We start from the raw sequence: 22,695 nt of genomic DNA on the forward strand, positions 1-22,695 counted from the left end.
ATGCACAAAAATCTTATGGACAAGTAAGAACTAGCATGCTTTAATGTTATGAACAAAAAATAACAAACAAGGATATGGATACCATTAGAGATATCCTTAGTTGTATTACACTATGATGATGCAAAATAATTATAAAAAGCAATTCCGACAACATAAAAAACTTACCAAATTCAGTAGAGTATTAAGTGGTTAAATATTTTTTGAAATGTGTTTCAAAGTATATACGTGAAGTTCTTTTTTTTTTCTTTCATTTTAGTAACACAGTTTTTTTTTTTTATAACGGCAAGAAGTTTTATTCAATATTTACATAAACATTGTCTAATAAAATGCTAGAAGCTTAAAGTGAAAAATGTAGAATTACAAGCTAACTACACATACTAGATTCTTTGGATAGTATAAAGTCGGACATATGCATATAATAATTTGACTTCATTCTACTTGGAAATTAATAATATATCAAGCCTGCTTAGACAATGAGAGAACTTCATACATAACTTTGTAATTTATCACTTGACTTTGGTGGTGTTCGAAATCCTCTTGCAAAATCAAACGCGCATATGACTCCATGAGATGTAGTGGGTGATCTTTATTTTAGCTGAGCTCATATTCATATCATTAAATATCACCTTTTTTTTCAAATCGTAATGGTAGAAATATAAAAAAATGATACCAAAATTAATTTCTTTAGTTTAAAGGAAACAATATATGCTTAGTTGACCGATGATCCTTTTAAATTTGGATATATTTTTCTCTATTATATATGGAGTATATCTAAGTTGAAGTTAGAGAGATGACAAATTATGACCATTTAATCATAGATTAATCGACAACTATATATATTCGCAAAAAAAAGTTAAAAAAAAAAAAAAAACATGTGTCCTAGTGACTTTGTCAAGATCACATATCTTAAGTTCGAATGTGGCTTTTTGTGCATTTGTGATGCTTCATTGTGTCAGGAAAGTTGTCTAAAGTCATTTTTGTTAGATGGACAGTAACAAAATAACAAGTGCCAAAATGACACCTTGTTAAAAATGGCTATGACAGTCTACAAATTTTATTTAACAAGATAACAATTTATGGGTATGACTAATCTAACTTATCGATGAACTTGTTTAATAACGTATTGGCACACGCATTTGATATGTAGATATAAAACCATATTGTATACAAATCTTCAAGAGTACGACAAAAGGTCTCGATTGGATTCATGTCATATCTATCCATTATCACAAGTTATGTTAGTACCTAATGACTAAAGATAAAAATCAAATTAACATCAATGGATGTACGTTAGTAACTCTTATAATCTTAATCTATTTTTAAAATTGAAACACGAGTTACTCCGGACTATATTCTAGTTGCCTTCGGTTTCATTGCGATCCTTGGCCAAAATCACAAAAATAAAACGTTGTTATTAAATAGGAAGGAGTGAAGGACCAAATGAGAAGCTTTTGAAATAAGTTTAAAAAAAAGGTGCTTATGAAATTTACAATGTTAATTGGTATACATGTTTTGTTATGAATCATGGATTTTTATATTTGTATAACAAGTTTCAACTCATTCTTTATGGATGTTATTGTTTGTCATTTTGTTTACAATTCGCCGCTCGTTAATATACAATTCAATTTTTTTAAAACCCCAAAAAACCTTATTTCAAAAAAAATATATTTTATGATCCTTTTTGTAATAAGAAGAACAAAAACATTCACTCTTACACTTTTTGAAAATTCGTTTTTACCAAAACTTGAGTATGAAAATAGACAAATATCAATTTCACTAATGCATTAACTAAACAAGGATTTGTAAACCCACGTCTTAGATCGGAATATAAAATAGCCTATGTGATACCTAATGACATAAGATGCATGCAATAAAGAAAACCATAGTAAATTTTATGGGTCCAATGAATTCTAACTCCCAGAATTATTCCTCATCAAGAAAAAAATTTATAATGACTTAAAATTTTGAGATGTAAGATAAATAAAGTTTAAGTTTATTGGTAGCCTTGGTAGGTAGTAATAAAACTAAAATAAAATAACTAAAATAAATAATAATAATACTAATAAACTAAATGATTCCTTGGCCAAACGGTTAAAATGAAAAAAATCCCACTAACATTACCATTTTTTTCCGGGAAATCCTAATCTGTTAAACAATTCCCGGGTTAATATTAACCCTCACCTTCTCAGAAACCAAACCCCCAAAATCCATTCTCTCTCTCTTTTTTCTCACTTTCCCCCATCAATGGATTCCGATTCCAATTCCAAGATTTTCAACCAATCATCATTATCATCATCTTCTTCATCAAATTCACAAACTTTACAAACACCCACAAAAACCTCACAATCAATTTCCAATATTTATTACCACCCATCACCATCTCGCCCTATTTACAGCGACCGGTTTATCCCATGCCGATCATCTTCCAATTTTGCCCTTTTCAACATCTCAACGCCGCCGGCGAAAGCCGTAGAAAATGGCCGGTCCGGTGAAGAATCTTCATCTTCTGCTGCTTATAAGTCCCTTTTGAGAACTGCATTGTTTGGTTCGGATCTGGGGTTTGCCCCACCAAGTACCCCTGATAAGAAATGCGGTTTTCCGGTTTCGAATTCGGTTAATCGGAATATTTTTCGGTTTAAAACTGAGACTAGACAGTCTATGCATTCTTTGTTTCCTTTGGGATTTGATGATCATTTTATTCCTGGTGTTAGTCAAACTCCTGTCAAAGCTCCAAGAAAAGTTCCAAGATCTCCTTATAAGGTCTGTATATTTTGTAAAGTTTGTAAATTATATGTTTTGAGTAATGGGTATGGTTAATATATGTGGGTTTTTGATAAAGTTTGTTACTTTATATGGTTTTGGATGTTTTGAGTAATGGGTTGTGGTTAATATATGTGGGTTTTTGATTCGGTTCTCAGGTTTTGGATGCACCAGCATTGCAAGATGATTTTTATTTAAATCTTGTTGATTGGTCTTCTCAGAATGTGTTGGCTGTTGGATTGGGGAATTGTGTTTATTTATGGAATGCTTGTAGTAGTAAGGTAAAGTTATAATCTTTTGAGGGTTATATTGGTTTCAGTTGATATTTCTTTTGTGTTTGTAATAGTTTTGTTGATGAATAGAGTTTGCTGTGATTCCAGGTGACGAAATTGTGTGATCTGGGAAACGATGATAGTGTGTGTTCGGTTGGGTGGGCGCAACGGGGGACTAATCTTGCTGTTGGGACTAGCAATGGGAAAGTTCAGGTAATGTTTGTATTTTAATGGCATTTTTCTGCTTGTATGTATCCAAATATGATGGATGGATTTTAGCAGAATGAGTCATTTGTACTACAAAGTAGTATTTTAATGCATGTACTAGATAATTGAGGAGTTTACATGCTAGTTAAGGACCTGTATATAGTTTGTGTGGCTTCTTTAGTCGAAAAGATGATTGCTTGTTTGACTTATACTAATGTAATCAAGGTCGAAAAAGAAAAAAAAAGGAGAAAACTGTAGTATGTTTGGTCGTCATGATAAAGCTGTTCCTGGAATTTGGTAGAAGTTAATAGGCATTGTATCTTCAATATGTATGATAGAATGTTGAGAAATTTTGTTGTCCTAGAATTGTTGTAACTTAAACGGTGATACATTATTTCAACATAATGTGTTCTTATCCATGGTTACATTTTGTGTGGTCTATCTTCACAAAGTAAAACTCAAATCAAGATTTAAGTTTGTGTCCTCTTTGTATGTATAAAAAAACCATCGATTCATTTTGTTTTGTTCACTAGTGAATTTGTGGTTATAACTTATAACATGTACCTTGGTGGTGTTAGTTGCATACATAGTGGAACCAAACAAATTTATATACTTCTATTGGTATGCACTAACTCTATGTACCTTGCAAGACTTGCATGTTATAATGCAATCATTTACACTCAAAACAATATATAGATTATAGATATATTACTGACAATATACTTTGAGTGTAATTTTGAAGATGCTTTTGTAAGATGAAGCTACATTAATACCTTAATAGATTAATATCTTAGTACTTCGTATCTTCAATCCAGATCTGGGATGCCGCTCGTTGTAAGAGAGTAAGAACCATGGAAGGACATAGATTACGTGTTGGAGCACTGGCTTGGAATTCATCTATTTTATCTTCAGGAAGTCGAGATAAAAGTATTCTTCAACGAGATCCACGTGCACAAGAAGATTTTGTTAGTAAGTTAAGCGGTCATAAATCAGAGGTAAATCAATTCTTTTATCATCAATTTTGGTATCCCAGTCTATGTATTATTGGTTACTATACAGCAATATAAACTGACAATGGCTTCTTTCTTATCCCAAATATTGATATGTGTGTTGTAGGTCTGTGGACTCAAGTGGTCTTATGATAATCGTGAATTAGCATCAGGTGGAAATGATAACAGGGTAATTAACTAAGTACTAATTTATTTACTCCATTAATTTCTCCAGAGTAAGTGATCAATTTAACCTTTTTACTTCTTTTCTTGTTGGTCTATATTTAGCTTTTAGTCTGGAACCTACATTCAACACAACCTGTTTTAAAATACTGTGAACATACGGCTGCTGTGAAAGCAATTGCCTGGTCGCCACATCTTCATGGACTCTTGGCATCTGGTGGAGGTACTGCAGATCGATGCATTCGCTTTTGGAACACAACCACCAATTCTCATCTGAGCTGCATGGATACTGGTAGCCAGGTAACATCCTTGTACTTTAGATGCATATATTATTAGTTAGAATTTGAGATCTCATAACCGTTATGATACCATATTTATTAGTGAGACTTATGAACGTTTCATTCACTATACCATCAAGTTGCATATTTCTTTTGTTTGCAACCTTTTGAAGCTGTAATATATTAGTTGGAGTTAGTTGTAAAATAGAATAGTTATTGCTCATCGTTTTGGATTCAATATCACATTTTTTATGTTAGTATTTAGGGTATTCCAAACTACTTATTGATAGTATAACAGAGAGGGAGGGAGGGAGCTTCTTAGTCATTAAATGAGGATGGGTAAATGCCTTACATACCCACAGTATAGTTGATACTAGGGCTTTCATACTGAAGTAATCTTACGCTAATAATGGGTTGATACTGGGGCTTTCATAATTGATTGTGTAATATATTTTATTACACAAAGTAGTAACTGCACATATCCCATTGATAATTGCTACGGTAGTGCATTCCAAGTAACTAACCAAATACGAAACATTAGAATTTCCAATAGTTTGGACAGACTTAATTAATGGTCAATTTAGGAAAAAGAAAAAATTGCAATCCTTCGATTTTGCAGCAGAGTTCTGTAATTCCTGTACTTCGGTTCTTCCCACTTTCCGTCTGTTAAAGATAAAATAAAAGAAACTAAAAACAATAAAAGCAATAAAGAAGTTTTGTATCTCTACTTTTAAATCCAGCTTTAAACTCAGTGAATGTTGAGGTTTGTCGCCCCACTATTAGCTTGATATGATCATTAAACTTTTTGCTTGAAGCAACACAATGTCCCAACTCCCAACTGTTTTAACGTTACAAAGTAGCTTGTCTCACACTTAATAGCCAAACATGAACTTTTTCTTTGGCTGAAGGGTTGGTATTGCCAGTAAATCAACAGAAAAGCGTGTATAATTTAATTCCACTAATGTCCCTCACTTGTACTCCATAATACTTAGATTCTTCCTAGCATCCTTTGTATGAGTCCTTTCTTGTTGTTATGATGTTACTTTTTCAGCTCCTTTTAAAATTGCAGTGATATCAGTTTTTTACATGTTTTAAATTAATACATGTTTTATTCTAGACAAAGTTTAATCTACAATTTACCCCATTACCATTATCACTACTATCTATTGTATTTGATTGTGGTTCAAAACATTGTGTAGCTTTATCTCATTATTACAGGACATTTGACAAAGAGACTGCTAACTCATTTTGTTATTACAATGGCAGGTATGCAATCTTGTGTGGTCAAAGAATGTCAACGAACTTGTGAGCACCCATGGATATTCCCAAAACCAGATTATTGTTTGGAGATACCCTACAATGTCAAAGGTAATATTTCTTAATATGGAATAATGAATAATTACAAGTGGTAAATTTGGCGGGTAGGGTAACATGTCGAACTGGTACTTTTTGTATGGGATGAAATGGAAGATCTGAAACACTTTTTGTCCTTTTCTTAATCTACATAAATAGTAATCGTGTTGGACAGGTGACTGCAGAAGCTATATTGTTAGAATTTTTATCTTTCTTTTCTCTTTTTTGCACGGTTTAGGAGGTTGTATGCAGTAAAAATGTATATTGGACTAGTTTTGGGCCCTTTTCTTATAAGCTACTTTTTCGTTTTACCCATTTGACCCGCTATAGTCTGAATATAACCCGAATCTACTCATTCATTAGTAAATGGCTCAAATTGCTACCTCTACAACATGGGATAACTTTTTTAACATCAAATTTAGAGCATTAGTTGTCGTTCACACCACCACACCAGGTGGTGTGACACATCATCGCCAAATCAGCACCACATAAAACCACCCAGCAACCACACCACATCTGTAACAACAAATCCTATCACACCATAAATAATATAACACACACATATACATTAAACATTTGATGTACAAATAAAATCCTTTCATAATAGTTAAGAAATATATAATGCGGAGTATAGTTAAAAGTTCTATAAACAACAAATCAAAACATAATTATATACACATTTAATAAATTTATAAACTATTGTTTTATTCTATAAACTATGAAAACATTAGGGTTTAAAGTGTAAAATAGATTTCCAATTAAAAAAAGTGGAAAAAAGATTGTCATCTTCAACCTCTCCATTCTTCCACTAAAAAGCATAACAGCAACAGATGTTTCCCAAGTCCACCCAAAGTGTAAAAGCCCAAAAAGAGTACTCGTATATATCACTTTTCAGTTTCCAATTTTCCATAGTATATCTTCAATATTAAAGAAATATAAAACAATATTAAAAAACATAGACAATTGAAGAAACTGAGTGAAGGCAACCACCTCCCCATGTTTTCTCACCGTCGACTGCTCCACTTTGGACTTTCCACATCGTATCCACATAAGAGTTGTATTGGGACGACCCCAGGTGGTCGGGGTCGTTTCTTACCACGCCAAGCACCCCTTAACCATTACAAACCCTCTTATGGTTTACAATGCAGCTGGCAACACTTACTGGGCACACTTACAGAGTCCTTTATCTTGCAATCTCACCCGATGGGCAGGTAGATTTTCTTACTTTACTTTGTGAATTGTGTTTTAGCGACTAATATTTGTAAGTTTTAACATAAAGTAATGGTTTTTTCAGACAATTGTGACGGGAGCCGGAGATGAAACACTTAGATTTTGGAATGTGTTTCCTTCGCCTAAATCTCAGGTATCATATCATCACTTGTGGACCACTTCTTTCCTATAAAACTTTCCATTCCAAAAAAAGCTCATCATTTGACCGTTATGAAGCAACACATCTGACTATAAAAAGTCAAAATTTGAACTGTTCTGATGTACAATAATCAAGTAACACTCAAATCAAGTCTTATTGGGCTCCCACTGTTCTCCTTTTGTGCTCAACCATATAGGTATTATTAAAGTTAAAACTGCTACTAAAACGTAGTTATGATTGCAGAATACGGAGAGTGAAATTGGTGCATCATCTTTTGGCAGAACGTACATACGCTAAGCCCGTTTCACTTTTGCGGTTTTTGGGGTCACCACCGTACTCACAAAGCTCATGAAAGAACATAACTTGTTATCAAGAACTTACGATATACTCAAGGAAAAATGAGTACACAAGGTTTGATCTGCTTGATCATGCCATTGCAGATGACATGGAAGTCCACTTCTTGAATGACTTCTATCCTTGTTTCATGTAAATTGATGTCTGATGTAAAATTCACAGCTGTGAATATAAATTAACGATGCTATTAAGCTGAAACATGAAATTAGACTGGGTTACAATTAGACTAGTTAGTGTCTAAAGCTGGCTCAGAATGTTTGTCATTTTAGGTGTCAAACAAGAACCACTGTAAAAATGTGTGTCCATGTTAACTAAATCTTACACTTTTTTCACTTTTCGTGAAAAGAATGTATTCTTGCTTATTTTACTTTAACAGTTATTGTAAAGCATTGTAGCTGACAGAGTTCTTTGGGTTGAAACAGGTGCTGTGTTCAAAGTCGCTTTCATTGGCAGGTCATTTTAACTGCGACTTCACAGTCAAAAGTGTCTTATGTCCGGGCCTGGTTCAGAAACGGTTATGAAACTCTATTTGAACCAGAAGCAAATCAAAATGGACTTTTTCTTTATTATAACTCTAATAACGTGATATGCACAACAAATTTGGACGACATATGGAGTAATTAGTAGTAACAAGCTACCCAATGTATTGTGAAATATGAAATGATATGTATAACCAAAAGTTGTATGCGTATATCTTTTCAAAAAAAAGATTAAATGTTCGAATGTTTTTGTTTATAAAAAAATAAAATAAAAATATATAGAATGTTTTGGTCTCAGTTTGTTTCTTTGTTTCACTAGTATAGTAGTATATACGATATAGTACTTAGCACATACAGTAAGACTCAAGATTCGGTTTCACCAAACTTTGATTCAGATTCTATTTTTTGTTGGTATGATTCAACATTTATAGTGTACTTTGGTACGAGACTAGGAGTCTCACATTTGGTATTTTTGGTGCAATATATGATAATGATAATTATCGTTTGAAATAGGTAATATAAAATCACTTAATACCTTGATACTACAATATATAACAGCCAATGAGGTTGGTGAAACATTGATAAGGTCTTTGACTTTCGGGTGTTATACCAAGGTTTGAATCTTACTTTTTACATTTATTGATGTGTTTTTTCGAGAGTCGTAATGAAACTATATTATCTACTTTAGTATCAAAAACATCTTTTCAACATATACAAATAAATAAAATCATGTAAAGACTTGATCACTATCAAGTTGGTACAGATGTTTTGAGTTTTATATGAAATATCTCATGTTCGAATTTTACTATCTAGATATTTTAATTATGCTGTATATATCTAAGTCGAAGACTAGTACTTTTTAAATAACCCAAGAAACGTCATTTAGTTTAGAAGCACATGAAAAGTTCTTGCTACACGAGACTTTGATAAAGTTTCATGTCATCATTTCAACCTCCTTTGAAGTTTTGGCTTTGAGTAATAATGGAGTTGTTACTTAATTTATCCCTTATTTAATTTTTATTTCTATTATTGTAAGTAAAATTTATTGATTTTTCATTTATTCCAGTTTTAAATACGAGTACTTATTTGCGACCAGATTCATAAAACTAGTCAAAGCATGGATATTACATTTGAACGCGTTAGTTACTTACTAGTTACTACCAAGTACTAAGAAAAAAAAGATTTATAAAACTAGTCAAGCATGAATATTACATTTGGACGTGTTAGTTACTTTACTACTAAGAAAGAAAAATAAAATGAAACGTATAATAAAGGTTATAACCGAAAATATGGTAATCTTAGGTTGCGTTTGGTTCGCAGATTCTGATGGAATTTGATGAAATTGGAATTGAATTTCATTCCTTAGTGTGTTTGGTTGCTCAATGATGAAGAAATATCATTCCGTTGGAATGTCAACATTCCCTCATTTGATGGAATCTCCATTCCATGAGGATGGGGGAAGGAATCTCATTTCGTGTCTCCTTTAAATCTTCAAAAAATAAACAACATTCCATCAAATTCCATTCCATCAGATTCCAATTTCTTTCAATAGATTCCATTCCATCAAAAAACATTCCGTGAATCAAACGCGCCCTTAGGGTCCTAGGTAAAATACACTCAATGCAAATTTGTACCAAAAAATGTTAAACTCCCATTATTTCTAGACTTTTGGTCATGTATTTCACTATCACTATTTAGAACATAATTACTATAGTCTTCTTGATTCATAATAAGTCACTTGAAAAAAACTCTAACCAAATGACAATAACAAATATGTGTTTTTTTTAATTGCAAACTATAGGAATATTGTAGTTTAGATAGTAGTACAGAAAGAAGAATGAAGATAATCCATTTGCATTAAGAATTTGAGATTGACAAACTCAAGTTATGTTGATTGGTTAGAGAAGTTAAAAATTTTCCAACCAACATTGCTTTCTTTTTTAGATTAATAACACCGATGATCCTATACTATTGTATATTTGTATTGTAATTGTTGGCATACGCCTAAAAAATGAGGTGTACTTTTTACAAAAACTCATTAGTATTACTGTATGTCTGTATTAGATATGTAAATTGTGAATGTTGTGGTATTTCTCAATGAATCTACAAAACAAACGTTTCATTTATGCTATTGTAACACATCACTAGTTACATGGAATCCATTAAAAATAAAAACGCTCATTAATACTATATATTTCTCACGTCATGTATTCCTTTTCCCATATCCACGAGCATATTTCCTCTCACTACTAACAAACGCAATAACTAAATCGAAAGAACACATACACATTTTGTATATAACTTTACTCCTCATGTAAGTATTGTGTCCGGAGATACAGGTCTACAAAGTCATTAACTAAACCAAAAAACCAAAGTTTTCAACAACGTTTTACATACCTTTATGCCTCAAATATATTGTGTTCGAATACACAGTTCACATTTTCTTGGCATCAATTAAATATTTTCGTGGTATCTCGCGCTAACTCAGTTGTTAAAAAATTAAATAGAATATAACATAATTAAAAAAAAAAAAAATTGTCAAAACTTTCAAAATATAAGGGTTAATTTATATAATAATAACAAGAAGATCCAAAATTAAATTCTAGATTTTCTCCCTCCTTCACACCGTCCCTATACAAACCAAACTCATTTTTCCGATCACCAGATTTTCTACACCAAATCCGCGTTCTTTCAATTCTCATTGACCTTTTTAAAAAACACACACACACACCAACTTCACCATCAAAAACACGCAGAGATACATACACTATTCTATATCTATCTATCTATCTCACACAACTTCCCTCCGGTAATGGCGTCGCCGGCTGAAGAGCGAGAGGATACTCCTACGGTTAAAGATTTGATGCATAAAACTAAAGTGATTCAGTTTTTCGGAAGAGATACACCGATTATTCTTCAAAACGACAACGGACCGTGTCCTCTTCTTGCTATTTGTAATCATTTATACCTCCTAGGGTTTCTAATTCTACTGCAATTGATTATACATCTATATATCTATATTCTGTATCTATATCCATATATAAGTTTACGTATATGTATCTATCATCTATGTATGTTGTAATTAGGTAATAATTTTTTAATTTTTTGATCTGTAGGGATGATAGACTGTTGCGTGACGTAATTAGGTTAGAGAAAGCGTGCGGTTTACAAATCTCAATTAGCGGTTATGAGCTTTAAGCCTTTAATTGATTTAATAGTTCTATTAAGTAGTTGAATTTGTTGATAGTTGCTGTTTTACTATTTTTAGAGCTTCTGATTGTGCTGAAATGATGTTAATATGTATACCGGTAGTGGATGTTAGAAAGTTGTGGACGTAATTCGGCTATAGTTAGCTTATGTTTCCATGAAATTGGATTAGCGAGTAGCGACTATGAGTTAAGTTCATAATATTACACACTTGGATAGTGTTTGTCACACATTGCTTGTACTGTATGTTGTATATATGTTATAATCGTTTAAGATTCAATTGTTAGGGATGATAGACAGTTTTGTGACTTAATTTAGGTTTGATTTAGTGTGTTTTTTATGAATCTGGATGTGCATATTAGGTTTGGATTGGGGATAAGTGATTATGATTTAATTATATAATGTAACTTTGTGCATTGCTTATAGTTAATCTGACTGCATTTTGGTGATCAGCTTGTTTGTGTCATTTTTAAGGATTATCACATGTTTGTAAAATATAGCTTGTAACTGTTGCCATTTGATTACATGGGCCAGATGGGATGGAGTTAGAGTGGGATTTTGTGTTTTTTGTATTAATCTGGTGGAATATAGATGTGAAAGGTGTATTCTGATTATTGAATTTTGCCAATTCATTATAGGTAACATACTGTTGCTGAGAAACAATTTAAGTTTAAGCTCAGATGTTGCTGAAGTGTCGCAGGAGAAATTGCTTTCACTTGTTGCGGAAAGCTTAATCGACTCAAACAGTAATAGTGATGTAATTGAATCTTTACACTTCTATTTTGGTAGTATTAATTGTTTTCTTTTTGGCATGATGAAAATGTAGGAGAATGGATTCAGTGACCTGATGCAAGTTATATATGTATTCATTCTTGTTTTTTTATTGATATCGCTTCCTTTGGAAAACCTTGCAGAACAAAGATGTAGGGTATGTTGAAAATCAACAACAGAATATAGCTGATGCAATTGATATACTCCCTCGTCTTGCAACTGGAATTGATGTCAACATTAAATTCAGGAGGTATTTGTTTCTTGTCATTCTTTCAATCCAAACTTCACATGTCGGAGTTTGGAATTGATGTCAACATTAAATTCAGGAGTTATATTTTTTTGCTATATTTGATTCATCATAACTTAAATAATAATAAATATACAAATATCCGAGCTATTGCAGAATCCATGACTTTGAGTTTACGAGGGAATGTGCAATATTCGATTTACTAGGCATTTCACTTTATCATGGTTGGATCGTTGATCCACAGGTATGTTCTTATAACTATGGGTATACCTATTTATGGCTATTAGAGTCCTTTTAACATGAACTATAGTTACTTAATGTGGCTTTGTGATTTTAATATTGTTCATTTCACTGGTGGCAGGATTCCGATACTTCAAATGCAATTGGCTCAAAGTCATACAATATGTTGATGGGAGAACTTGTTGATCTTGAAACTCAAAATATGGGAAGTGTTACAAAAAATAATCCAGATTTAGATTCTATTGACTTTGTTGCTTCAACAACGGTTATACCAGAGGAAACAGAGCCATTTAGTACCTTGAAACCGTCAACCACTGTTAAACCACCTTCAGAAAATGAGGTAATTGTTGTTGGTACAGTTGAGGAAACCTTATCTACAATATCAAACAGTGATAGCAGCAGGCTAGTGAATAATTACAATGATGATATGATAACTTTTGAGAAGGTTCCTGGGGAAGATGTTGGTTCGTCTTTGGAAGCTGACAAGGAGAGCGACAATGGACAAATAAATAGTAGTATATCGAAGAAGAATGAGGGTACAGGTGGAATTGAGAAAACTAACATTGAAGTATTGGATAGAACTGTAAATGACTCACTTAGTTTGTGTGGATTAGATTCTTCACCTCCTCCTGTTGATGAATTAATTTGTAATGGAGATGTGAATGAAGTAAAAAGTATGAGTAATGAAAAGATGTCAAATGAGTCATGCTCATCTGAACCTAATGTGGCTTTAGAATCATCCAACGGCATGGTACAAACTATTGTTGGACCTGATTCTCTAGTTTCAACTCCTGATGGGAATGAAACAATTTCTAAAGAGAAATGCATATTGGAAACGGGCACTACAAGGAATGAAGGTGAGGTTGTCATGTCTGAACAAGTGCACAAAGATGGTACAAGTGCTGATGTTACAAGACCTAAAGATGGAACTACACCAGGACAAGGTATTTATATATACTTTATAGAAATTTAAAGATTTGAAATGTTTAGAATTGCCCTGAGTTCTCTACTATTTTATACTGGCTAATGTTTTCCTTTAGGGGAATTGATTAGAACTTTTCTGAAGAACAATGCGAGTCAGATGACCATATATGGGTATGCCTTGTTTTTATTTTACATTCGTATTTATATGTATATGTCAGAACATTATGATGATATCTCTTGCTTACTAGGGGCCCTCTTTTATATTGATGTTTCAATGTTTGTAGCTTATTTTCGCTGCAAGAGGGTGTAAAGGAAAATGAACTGTGTGTGTTTTTCCGAAATAACCACTTCAATACAATGTTCAAGGTTAGTTATTGTGTATGCTTTGTAGCTTAGCTTATATTTAATATTGTAGCTTAAAAAGTCTTGCTTTATATATGTTATCTAACCTTAGATTATATTCAGTTTGAAGGTGAACTATACATCTTAGCTACGGATTTAGGCTACATTAATCAGCCTGATTTGGTATGGGAAAAGCTAAATGAGGTAAAAGTCTATCCATTTTTTTTCTGTTATGGCCATTTGAGGAACTCTTGCTGAGTAAAATCTTGTATGTGTTGGCAAGAACTTAAATTCGAGATTAACTCATCTGAATTAATAATACCATGGAGTCTGTTGAGCATGTGGAAAACTTAAAAATATACTATTTAGCCTTTTTATGCGTTCTTTATTGTTGATTTTAATTGGGGTAATATATAATGATGTTTCAGGTCAATGGTGATACCATGTTTATGACCAGTGACTTCAAGGAATTTAAGGTTGAAAATCATGAAACACGCGCATGGGACGAGCAGAATGTGATGTCGAGTACTGCCGTATGTTGCTCCCTTTAACTAAATAAGTATTATATATATGTTTATGTTTATATCAAATGATCGATATTTCATTTTTACCGGTTTGTGAAGATCTTACTTGGTTTTTGTTTATTTAGGATTATATTGCCAGAATGGACAATACAGCTGAAGGGGGCACAGAAATCAAGTAATCATATGTCTCTGTATTTAGACTTTTAGTCCAAAATAAGTCAATGTGTTATGTTTTGTATGTTGTTAATATTATATGAAAGTTTTCCGTACAAGGGGAAATAAATATCTGCTGTTTTATGACAGTTCTGATCTGCAATTGGCTATAGCCCTTCAGCAACAAGAATTCGAGCAACAACAGCAGCAACAACAGCAACATCAACAGCAACGCCAGCAGCCACAGCGTACTTCGCCACAGTCGCCCACCACTTCATGTTCAGGGCTTGTTGTAGGTCCCAAGGTAGGTTATCACTTTTTAGATTTATATTATTTTTTCTTCATTTAATGACCTTGATTTCCAAATACAAAAATGTGTGTGATGTATATGTATTTGCATTGCATGTTTGAAAATCTTCTTTTTCGAAACTGTCTAAATCCATCCAATGTTTTCATGACTGGTCATTAACTATATCATTATATAAGTTTTCATTCAATATATCCCAAGATAAAAGCATCACTATCATATGTAAGAATACACAGATATAATCTATCATAGTTTTTTATATATTTATTAACTAGCATGATAATAATTTAATCAGAAACGCAAATTTAATGAGTTGATTGGGCTTTGACAGCATGTACATCCAGCAAGACCCAGAAACTCGGCATCATCGTCAAGCAAGGAGTCAAAACCTGATAAAGATAAGTGCAATGTGATGTGAAAAGCTTGTTCTGCCCACAGTATCAGGTTTGGACTGTATATGCTTGCACTACATTTTGAACCATCAAATTCTAATTGGGAATGCATGTGATTTTAGATTCATTTCCCTTCTGCCGTAAATAATGTAGGACTATTCTAGTTAAAGAGACATGATGAATGTTTGGCATATTGTACCATATATGCATAGAATGTTGAAAGACATTTTAGTTAGAAAAATAATTGCTTGTGGGATTTTTTTAACATCAACTTTACAAAACCTATGGCTTATGCGCTTTCACATTACTACCCAGTTTTATTTAATTTTGTTCGCATAATTCATAATGCTTGCAACTGCTAGAGATATGAACACTTATACATGTATCAGTTGAGAAACGTTATAAGCTTAATATAGTAAGCTTAATATAGTGTCACAAACATCCCACATTGGTATGAGATAAGAAATTTGAGGCCCTTATAAGCTTATATATAGTGGGCTACTTAATGCTAATATCCTTTCACCATAGTTTTTAGTTGAACCCAAAGGACATCCAAGTAGTCCATTGCTTTCGACTTTGAGGGCATTACAAATGGTATCAAAGTGGCCCCTTGGGATATAGTCGGTACGAGACTTATACACCTCTTGGGGTATGGATCTTGGTTATGTAGCCTCGACGAGGGTGTTAGGAGTTTATGTGGGAGAGTTCGTGAAAACCCGTCCCACATTGGAAAAGAATAGGAGTTTGAGTCGCTAAGTTCTAAGTTGTGGGCTACCGGTGGTTTTTAGTTGTTATTTGAAGGTGTTGGGCCAACCCATTACTGGTGGGGACAGCAGTTTCTTTTTGCTTGTTAGAGTATGTGCTGCCATAATTGTTGGTACACATGGCACAATGGGTGGGCTGGGAAGGTCAGGTAATAGGTCGATATTCGTGTGGGTTGGGTTGACCTGGATCACTTTCAATTATGATAATATAAAAGGTTAATTAATTGGTCAGGTATATGGGTCAGTAGATAGATTGGGTTGACCTGGATCACTTTCAGTTATGATAAATTGATAATTTAGAAGGTTATATGCATAAAAACACATGTTTGGACTACTTTCAACCGACCTAACCCATCTGGGGGTAAAACATGACCCTAAAACCTCCTAATGTCGTTTACAGCCTTTAACCATATGTGGTAGTGGTACAACTTATTTTTTGTATGTCAGAAATATACGATACAGCTTTTTATTGCTAACTTACAAGGTATATAGCATCTTGCTTTTGGTTCTGCCTAAGATTCAACGATTCATAGGCCGACTGTTGTAGTCGTAGATTTCAAAGTCAAGTGATTACATATTTACTTCATTATGCTAATGTAAAATGAATAATCAATATTTTTTATGTTTAATCCATAAATTATATAGTAAAAAACGGAAAATACTGATCTGATGGGCTTCTACTTTTTAGATGAATTTATTTCAATAATAAGTTTAAATGACTCATTACAATTTACAAGTTGATGGAAGCTAAATTAAATACGAAAATGATATATTATTATAATTATAATAATTTATAAAGAAAATAATAAGAGTTCAAGACAAATGTGACAATATTGAAGGTAGATGTGAAAGAAAAAAGAATAAACTATGTGTCAATTTCTGAGTTGATTGAATATGTTTAGGCTTATAAATGTTAAACCATATCTATACATCATTATCTAATTATATAATCAACTCTGTTTTTTTTTTTTAAATTAAGTGTTGAATGTATTAAATAACTGAACATATTTAATAATATATGTATGTATAAATAAAATATAAGAAATTAATAATTACTTTTATTTATAAAGTAAAAAATCAAATATGGAATTTGACTATACATTAAATTTTTAATTATTAAGTTCATTTAAGTAAAAAAAAAAATAGGGCCTCACCGGCATTACTTAATCAACTCATAGGCAGTACTTTAGTGAGTTAGTCATTTGTATGTTGTGGATTGATAACGTACAACTCATCATCCAATGACCAATGTATATATTTATTGAAAAGTTCAAAATTTCATTATTAATTAAGGCATAGACCTTATTGATCTATGATTACGAAGTACATCTTCATAATTGGTGATTAAGGCGACCGATTCATGTGATCGACTGACAAAAGATAAATCACATAATATGACTAAAAGAAAAATGACGTGACGTAAAATTAAAATTAGGCCAAGTTTTGCTTAACAGGAATAACCACTAGGCTAATTAAGTTAGGCCAAATTCTAGTCTAGATGTTGAGCTTTGAACCTGCCCAAATAACTACCCGTTTTGCCACATTAATTAACCACTATACTTTAATATATGTTGGAAATTACTTTGTACCGTATGATTCTCAATTGCAAAATAGTTGTAAAAGATATATCTCATAATATACTTGAGCTTTTAGTTGGATGGTACTTCACGAAGTCCCGACTACATAAACATACTAACATTTATACTCTTTGGATACAAGTATAGGTCTCTGAAAAAAGTGGCTTCCATTGCGTATTAAGCTGATACGGTCTATAGGGTACATTATAAAACCTCCAGACAATCAGCTAATCATAAGATAAAATTCTGACAACACGATCTTCTTAGGGTACATATCAATCTCTCAACGTGTTTAAACAATACTCCGTAGTCCGTACATATGTATAATGATCAGCATCTCAGTGCATCACATGTCATTTAAATTCTAATATATATTCATAACTCGTAACCACTATTTTTGTGGCCGATACCATGCTCTTTTCATCTATTTTATATCTTTTTGTTTGTGGTTATGCCATCTACATCAAATATTCATAGGGTTATTTCATGGAATTCAATTCTAATTCGTCATAAGACCAATGTTTTGTGTGTATGGCATGACTCTTGATTGCATCTCCATAAATTTGTAGTTATCACAAGATGTTTAGTTAATGATTCATAACAAGTTATACCATTTTTTGTTTCAAAAACAGTATAATAGTCAATACTCACTAATTAATAAGGTGTAAATTTGATAATCTGTCTATGGACTGTTGTTAGATGAAGAAACATAAAAAAAAAACCTCTTCGTTTAAAAACGAACATGAACACAAATTTTGTTTATTTATTTTTAAAAAAATATAAAATGATGGAACCTTTTAGGCCTATGTATCTTTTGGACAAGTTTAATAAAACGGAGAAGTATATTAGAACAATATTTGGGGAAAAAAATAGAATACAATAAATAAATATAACAATTATACGACTAGTAGGCTACTAGGCTTAGAAAATCCTTTTAGAAAATGTTACTAGGAATTGTCCGAAATTATAATTTGTCAATTTTTTCATTTATTACAATTAATGCATATAATTAAATCACACTATCAACATTGCAATCAATTAATCAAAGATGTTATGTACGTATAAATCTAAGGACTACACAAATTTCAATCTCACGCAAACATTTGAACATGACATCTCTCTAATCAACTCAACAACGAATCAAGTCTAAGTGTCTAACTATCCGAGAAAATTTAATGGTAAAAGAAAACTCTACGCTTGCAAAGTACATAGTGCTGGCCGCTGGGTAACCCAAACCCACCTCTCAATCCGGAGAAACCCGCCGTTATGGCTCAAATTTGAACCTATGAATTCATGACTTATGGCCAATCAATTAACTTTTCTAACGAATTTGTACAATATTTAAACATATAACGACATCTTGGTAATATTGTTAACAACTTAACATCAACCACCTTGACCTTATGAATCAATTAACAAATTTTATATTTCATCCACCCAAAAAAATTATTCTTTATATTATTTTAACACATCACCAAAATTACTTATCTCATTGAACATGTCATTCTACTGGTCAGCTAAATATCAAAATAAAACACACACACATATATATATATATATAATATAATCACCTTCCTTGGTTATAATCAAACCTTCACAAAAACTATTTTTCTTTCATTTCCACACACCAAAAACATACATGGCTTTTATATCAAAAAAAGATTCATCTAATAATAATTCAAACACAGAAATTATACAAGAAATCATGAAAACATACAAATCACTTCCACCAAGACCTACTATTGAGGAGCTTGAAGCAGCCATATCTGTCATTAAAACAGTCAACACAGAAGAAAAACAAAAACTTGATGAAATCTCTTCACAAATATGTCCACAAGATACACCACCAGAACTTTTTTCTATACTTAAAAAAGTCAGAAAAAATATGGTCTTGTTTCAAAGCCAAGAACAAAGAAAAGAGGCTTTGCATGTTGTAGAACTTGATCAAGTTTATCAAACTTTTGATGAGTTGATACAGAAAGCTTCTAAGTGTGTTCTTGGAGATACCCAGTTGGATAAAGATGATGAATTGAAATACCCAGGTGTTAGTTTTGAGAAAGAAGTTGTAATAAGTGATGAAAGTTTGTTGGTTTCTAAAAAGATTAATAAAGTTGAAAGCTTTGGAGGTTTAGTCAAGAGTTCTCCAACAAACGAAACCAATTTTGCCACAGGTTTGTACAACTATGTTCTTTATGCAACTCTAGCTACTTATTGGATTATACCAATTCAACTTTTTTCATCTCAAATTATGAAAAAAATAAAAATTTTGTGGTAGTGACTTTGCAAAGTGAACCTATATGATCTTTTTTATGTTAGTTATTACTCCTCTTTTGTTCAAATTATAAATTTGCTTATGTACACTGAAGGACTCATAATCATATCAATGGGCCTAATTAGTTTGGTCTAGACTAACTGACTAGATGTGACTCATTAATCAAAAGGTTGTGGGTTCCACTGTTCAAGTCTTCTTAGACTCTCGGTTGGGACAATTGATGTAAATATTAGTAGGTTAATTAATTAAGAGTGTAAGCAAGGCTTTCAAAAATAAAAAAATTTCCAGATGGTGTAATTAATTTGATTGTACTGGATATGTGTGTTGTGAAGTATTTAAAACATGACTTTTACTTTTGAATTTGAAGGTGTAGAAGAAAATGAGAAATTGAGTTTGATGAAAGTAGCAGCCTTGATTGAAACCATAGCCAAACAAGGTGGAAAAGTTCTTGATCTTCAATCAAAATTGATGGAAAACATAGAATGGCTTCCTGTATCAATTGGGAAACTTTCAAACATCACTGAACTTAATCTTTCAGACAACAAACTCAAGTCTCTTCCATCCTCCATCACCGATCTTACCGCATTAACAAAGCTTGATATCCACTCAAACCAACTTACCAACCTGCCCGAATCATTTGGGCAACTTGTCAACTTACAAGACCTTGATCTCCATGCAAACCAGTTACAATCCCTCCCCGAATCATTTGGAAATCTTTCAAATTTGATCAATCTTGATTTAAGTTCAAACCATTTCACTCATTTGCCAGACCTCATAGGAAAATTATCCTCTATGCAAATCTTGATAGTCGAAACAAATGATCTTGAAGAACTTCCTTACACAATTGGAGCATGTTCTTCACTTGTGGTACTCAAACTAGACTTTAATCAACTAAAAGGACTTCCTGAGGCAATTGGGAAACTAGAGTGTTTGGAGATACTTACTTTGCACTATAATCGGGTATGCAAATTGCCTACAACAATGGCGAATCTTGCTAAACTAAAAGAGCTTGATGTTAGTTTCAATGAACTAGAAGGATTGCCCGAAAGCCTTTGTTTTGCAACCAATTTGGAAATACTCAACATTGGTAAGAACTTTGCTGATATGACCGCTTTACCTCGATCAATTGGTAACCTTGAAAACCTTCAAATGCTTGATATAAGTGGTGATCAAATAAGATTTTTACCGGAATCATTTGGGTCATTATCGAAGCTAAAAATCTTTAGAGCGGACGAGACCCCTCTCGAGTTTCCTCCAAAAGAAGTTACCAAGCTAGGGGCTCAGGTAATTTAAGATAAAGGGCCCTAAGATAAATGTGCATTATATATGGTCATTTTTTTATATTTCTATTATTTGTGTCAATCTGTTAATTGTGATTTTAAACAAGAAGGTTCACATTGTTTATTTATTTATCTTTCAGGCTGTCGTGGAATACATAGCTGATATTGTTGCCAAGAGAAATGTCAAACCTCAAGAAATAAAGAGAAAACGTAAAGGATTTTGGTCATGGATTTGCATGATCTTTTCAGGTTGAAGAAAAAAAGTCATGTGTATATATATAGTTTTCTGTTTTGTACATTGAAAAAAAACATACAAAAAAGCCTTTTGCTTTCATTGCAAAAAAGTAAGTTTAAAAGTCCAAAAAAGTGGACATGAAAGTGATCGTAATTAATGTCGCATTTTCTACTTACACTGGATATTAAAAACAATAAGGAAAAAAAAAAATCATCACTTGTACCGTTGTACGAAATTTAAATTGGGATTGTGTATACATATTTTGTGTTTATTGTACAAATGCTGCATATATATATATATATAAAGATTTGTTGATTTGTTTTTTTTTTTTTATAATTATTTGTATAGTACACTTTTTCATGTAATTTAACAAAATAAAGTTATTCATCTTTCTTTATGTGTTAAAACCTACTGGTATTAGATAGAATAAATTTCAGTTTTTATTAAGGATATGGCATAAGTTATTATATGGTTGAATTTTTTATACAATATATATAGTTATCTTTAACTCATTATAAAGAGAATTGGATTAAGAGATTAAGTATATTTTTTGTTTCAAAAAGGACTCTTTCAACATATTTATGGTTCTCAAAATGCTCATCTACATATTACAAAACTAAAATACCATATAGTTTTAAAACAATCGACATAATCTTATAATCTATACTTTTGATACTCTGTAACCAATATATTCATCCAAAAAGGTAGTTATAAAATTCCGTCGTAATGTGCGGGTACTATGCTGGTTAGATTATATTAGAATTGATGGCTACTTACTAGTACGTATTATTTAGATTTGTTGACCTTGTGAATTTATAATTCAGTTGTTCTTATCCGTACATAATTTTTAAGAATCTCTACACTTTGAATATTCTTATTTAGTAAAGTCTACCAAAGGTAGATTATGTTCTTTTCAATGATTTATTTGTTTTATTAAAACTAAGCTAATTGATGATATAGTATACCAAATTACCAATAATAAGTATACCAAATTACCAATAATAAGATTGGGCACTATTAAATCAATACTTGTACTTTATGTTTAGAAAGAAACTACACAACATATATCACACCTACAATATATCCAAACATATTTTTCCTTTTACAAAATGTCTATTACGAGAATCAATCATCGACTATACATAACTAAAAAACTAAGACCCAATGATGCACTATGGAATTGATGATAGTCGTCATTAATTTATTGGCTAAAATA

At 32.1% G+C, this 22,695-nt stretch overlaps 3 protein-coding genes across 3 annotated transcripts; all 3 read left to right on the top strand.

The window, feature by feature from the left end:
- The first annotated feature begins 2,141 nt into the window (after nt 1-2,141).
- Nucleotides 2,142-8,138, top strand: LOC122600751 (protein FIZZY-RELATED 2-like). Its single transcript, XM_043773508.1, has 10 exons — nt 2,142-2,760; nt 2,919-3,041; nt 3,141-3,245; nt 4,055-4,234; nt 4,356-4,418; nt 4,517-4,711; nt 5,956-6,057; nt 7,191-7,253; nt 7,337-7,405; nt 7,655-8,138. Exons 1-10 carry the CDS (start codon nt 2,245-2,247, stop codon nt 7,706-7,708), a joined length of 1,470 nt encoding a protein of 489 aa, XP_043629443.1. The 5' UTR covers nt 2,142-2,244; the 3' UTR covers nt 7,709-8,138.
- Nucleotides 8,139-10,846: 2,708 nt separating this feature from the next.
- LOC122599920 (ubiquitin carboxyl-terminal hydrolase MINDY-1-like) lies at nt 10,847-15,658 on the top strand. Its single transcript, XM_043772536.1, has 12 exons — nt 10,847-11,198; nt 12,090-12,208; nt 12,366-12,472; nt 12,626-12,713; nt 12,831-13,653; nt 13,750-13,804; nt 13,918-13,999; nt 14,099-14,179; nt 14,404-14,508; nt 14,625-14,674; nt 14,803-14,956; nt 15,291-15,658. The coding sequence occupies exons 1-12, from the start codon at nt 11,057-11,059 to the stop codon at nt 15,375-15,377; spliced, it is 1,893 nt and encodes a 630-aa protein (XP_043628471.1). The 5' UTR covers nt 10,847-11,056; the 3' UTR covers nt 15,378-15,658.
- Nucleotides 15,659-19,295: 3,637 nt separating this feature from the next.
- On the top strand, nt 19,296-21,561 carry LOC122602145 (plant intracellular Ras-group-related LRR protein 5-like). Its single transcript, XM_043774871.1, has 3 exons — nt 19,296-19,863; nt 20,332-21,248; nt 21,385-21,561. The coding sequence occupies exons 1-3, from the start codon at nt 19,332-19,334 to the stop codon at nt 21,496-21,498; spliced, it is 1,563 nt and encodes a 520-aa protein (XP_043630806.1). The 5' UTR covers nt 19,296-19,331; the 3' UTR covers nt 21,499-21,561.
- The last annotated feature ends 1,134 nt before the right edge of the window (nt 21,562-22,695 follow it).

This window comes from Erigeron canadensis, chromosome 5, assembly GCF_010389155.1.
Source record: "Erigeron canadensis isolate Cc75 chromosome 5, C_canadensis_v1, whole genome shotgun sequence".
Taxonomy (NCBI): domain Eukaryota; kingdom Viridiplantae; phylum Streptophyta; class Magnoliopsida; order Asterales; family Asteraceae; genus Erigeron; species Erigeron canadensis.